Genomic DNA, 2,500 nt, shown 5'->3' with positions numbered 1-2,500 from the left:
TCTCTCTCTCTCTCTCTCTATATATATATATATATATATATATATATATATATATATATATATATATATATATATATGTACTAATATAATGATGGATAGACTAACAGAAGGAAGTCTGTTTGATAAATCTATATATTTAAATGTATGTACATAAACAAAAAGAGATACAACTAAAGATATGTATATATCTATATCTATATCTATATATATATATATATATATATATATAGAGAGAGAGAGAGAGAGAGAGAGAGAGAGAGAGAGAGAGCTATATATATATAGATCTAGCTATATATATATATATATATATATAGAGAGAGAGAGAGAGAGAGAGAGAGAGAGAGAGAGAGAGAGAGAGAGAGAGAGAGAGAGAGAGAGATAAAGATAGATAGATAGATATCTATATATATATATATATATATATATATATATATATATATATATATATATATATATATATATATATATATATATATATATATATATATATATATGTAATGTATATGTACTAATATATTGATGGATAGACAAACAGAAGGAAGTCTGTTTGATAAATCAATATATTTTAATGTATATACATAAACAAAAAGAGATACAACTAAAGATATATATGTTGCCTAAGTCAGATATGGAAATCTATATAATTTAAAGAATATGCATAAATCAAAAGAGTTAGAGCTAAGCAAAAATATAGATATATAGATATAGGTTGCAATAGATAGAAAAATAGATAGATAGATATCACATGCTAAATGCCTTGCTCTAATACAATAAATAACACAATAAACAAATGCTTTAGTATTATAATAACACAACATACACATTATAATCAACACTTTGAAGTACCCTCAGGAATACTGTAAAATAGACCAGCAATAGAGGTATTATTATTATGTTTTAGACCCCTGTAGGCAGAGGACTGATGTACATTCTGTATTACAAACTTTAATCCTAGCACTTGAAATTTGTCTCTCCTTTATCACTAAACTGTCGCATTCCTAAGAATCATTTGAATCCACACACAGCCCGATAGGATTTTTTTTTTTTAATCTGGCAGTAGAAGAGTTAATATCCCCCCAGTATATGTTACAAGTCGCCGGATAATGTGATCAGCAGTGTCCCAGCCTGCCATGAAAGTAGATGACAGCCGTTGTATGTGAAAAGCCTTACTACAGTCCTGCAAATCAATGAATTTCTCTTCCAGCCCGCGGCAGACAAAGGGTTAATGATGTATAGAAGTCGCAGAGGGATCTGGTTACAGCAATCACAGCCTTGTCTGGGCGTTTAACCCGCGACAAAATAGCCTCCAAATTAAAGATTTGCGACTTTGCACCGTTACTCTCTTCTATGTAAACCGTGTGCTTTTTCTGTTTATTTGTTGTTTCCTGTATACATAATATTAAGTCAAGCTGTCCACTTTTTTTAATGATTAATATTATAGTGATTAATTAATTCTGGGTTGTAAAGATATTTAATTTGATAATGATAAAGCTATTGACTCCAAACGTAAATGCGATCTGCAATTATCATTGCAAGGGCAGCTCTGTGCTCAGCTAAAGGATGCTGGTTGAATATTAAATAAACAAAATAGAAAGGCATGGGATAACATGTGCGACACTTGATATAGCAACAAATAAATAGTGCTACGTGTAACATAGTATTTAGAATAATTCTGGGTCTGAATGCTGACAACATCCAACCACACAAAGATATTTCCAATCCCTATCTATGCAAACTTTTATTTTTTAACTTAGTTGTCACAATTCATTGAGAACTTTAAACCTCCAATACTTACCGTTACTATAGAGAAGCTGGAGTCGGTAATGGATACCATTATTGGTCTTTTCAGTGCTGGTTTCCTGATTTTAACAAAAAATAAATTAAAATTAAAAAAAGACACTACATATTATTATTATTATTATTATTATTATTATTATTATTATTATTATTATCATTATTATTAATTGTATTATTTTTTATATTTTTAAGCTGTATGTTCTTATGCTATCACTATTAAATAACTCTGATTTTACAGCCTTGACCATTTTTTTTATTTTTTTATTTTTTTATTTCGAAATAAAATAGCACAATCCATGTAAGCCTTGCGATTGCATTGTATGGAGCAAAGGATATAACAATCGCTCAAAAGAGGAATAGACCTTATAATAAAAGATTAATACAACATCTGTAAGTTTATAGGAAATATGTGTGGCGGACTATTATTACCACAGCACCACATTTTTATTTGGTAGGCATTGACTTTGGTCAGAAGAGAAATTTGGTAGGCATTGACTTAATTATTGACTTCATATGTAGATAGGTGCTTTTATTATTTCTATTAATACATTCATATGAGTTTTCTATTCGTTTGTCGTCCTTGTATGCACCTTGAAGTTTATTAAACCCACATTTCTAATACAACATCTATATGTCACCGATATTTTTTATCACATGATTATTATTGATAAGGGGTAGGTAAGGTTATTAAAAAGAGGGAATC

General features: G+C 29.1%; 1 protein-coding gene across 5 annotated transcripts in view; it reads right to left on the bottom strand.

The window, feature by feature from the left end:
- Positions 1–2,500, bottom strand: part of EBF1 (EBF transcription factor 1) — a 449,855-nt gene that overhangs the window by 442,022 nt on the left and 5,333 nt on the right. For all 5 annotated transcript variants that reach the window (XM_040345069.1, XM_040345072.1, XM_040345067.1 and 2 more), the window contains exon 3: positions 1,796–1,859. In XM_040345069.1, the coding sequence (XP_040201003.1) occupies positions 1,796–1,859 (64 nt within the window). The remainder of the gene's footprint in view (positions 1–1,795; positions 1,860–2,500) is intronic.

This window comes from Rana temporaria, chromosome 3 (assembly GCF_905171775.1).
Source record: "Rana temporaria chromosome 3, aRanTem1.1, whole genome shotgun sequence".
In the NCBI taxonomy this organism is placed as follows: domain Eukaryota; kingdom Metazoa; phylum Chordata; class Amphibia; order Anura; family Ranidae; genus Rana; species Rana temporaria.
Note: the sequence above shows the minus strand (reverse complement) of the source record. Positions and strands in the feature narration are given on the sequence as shown.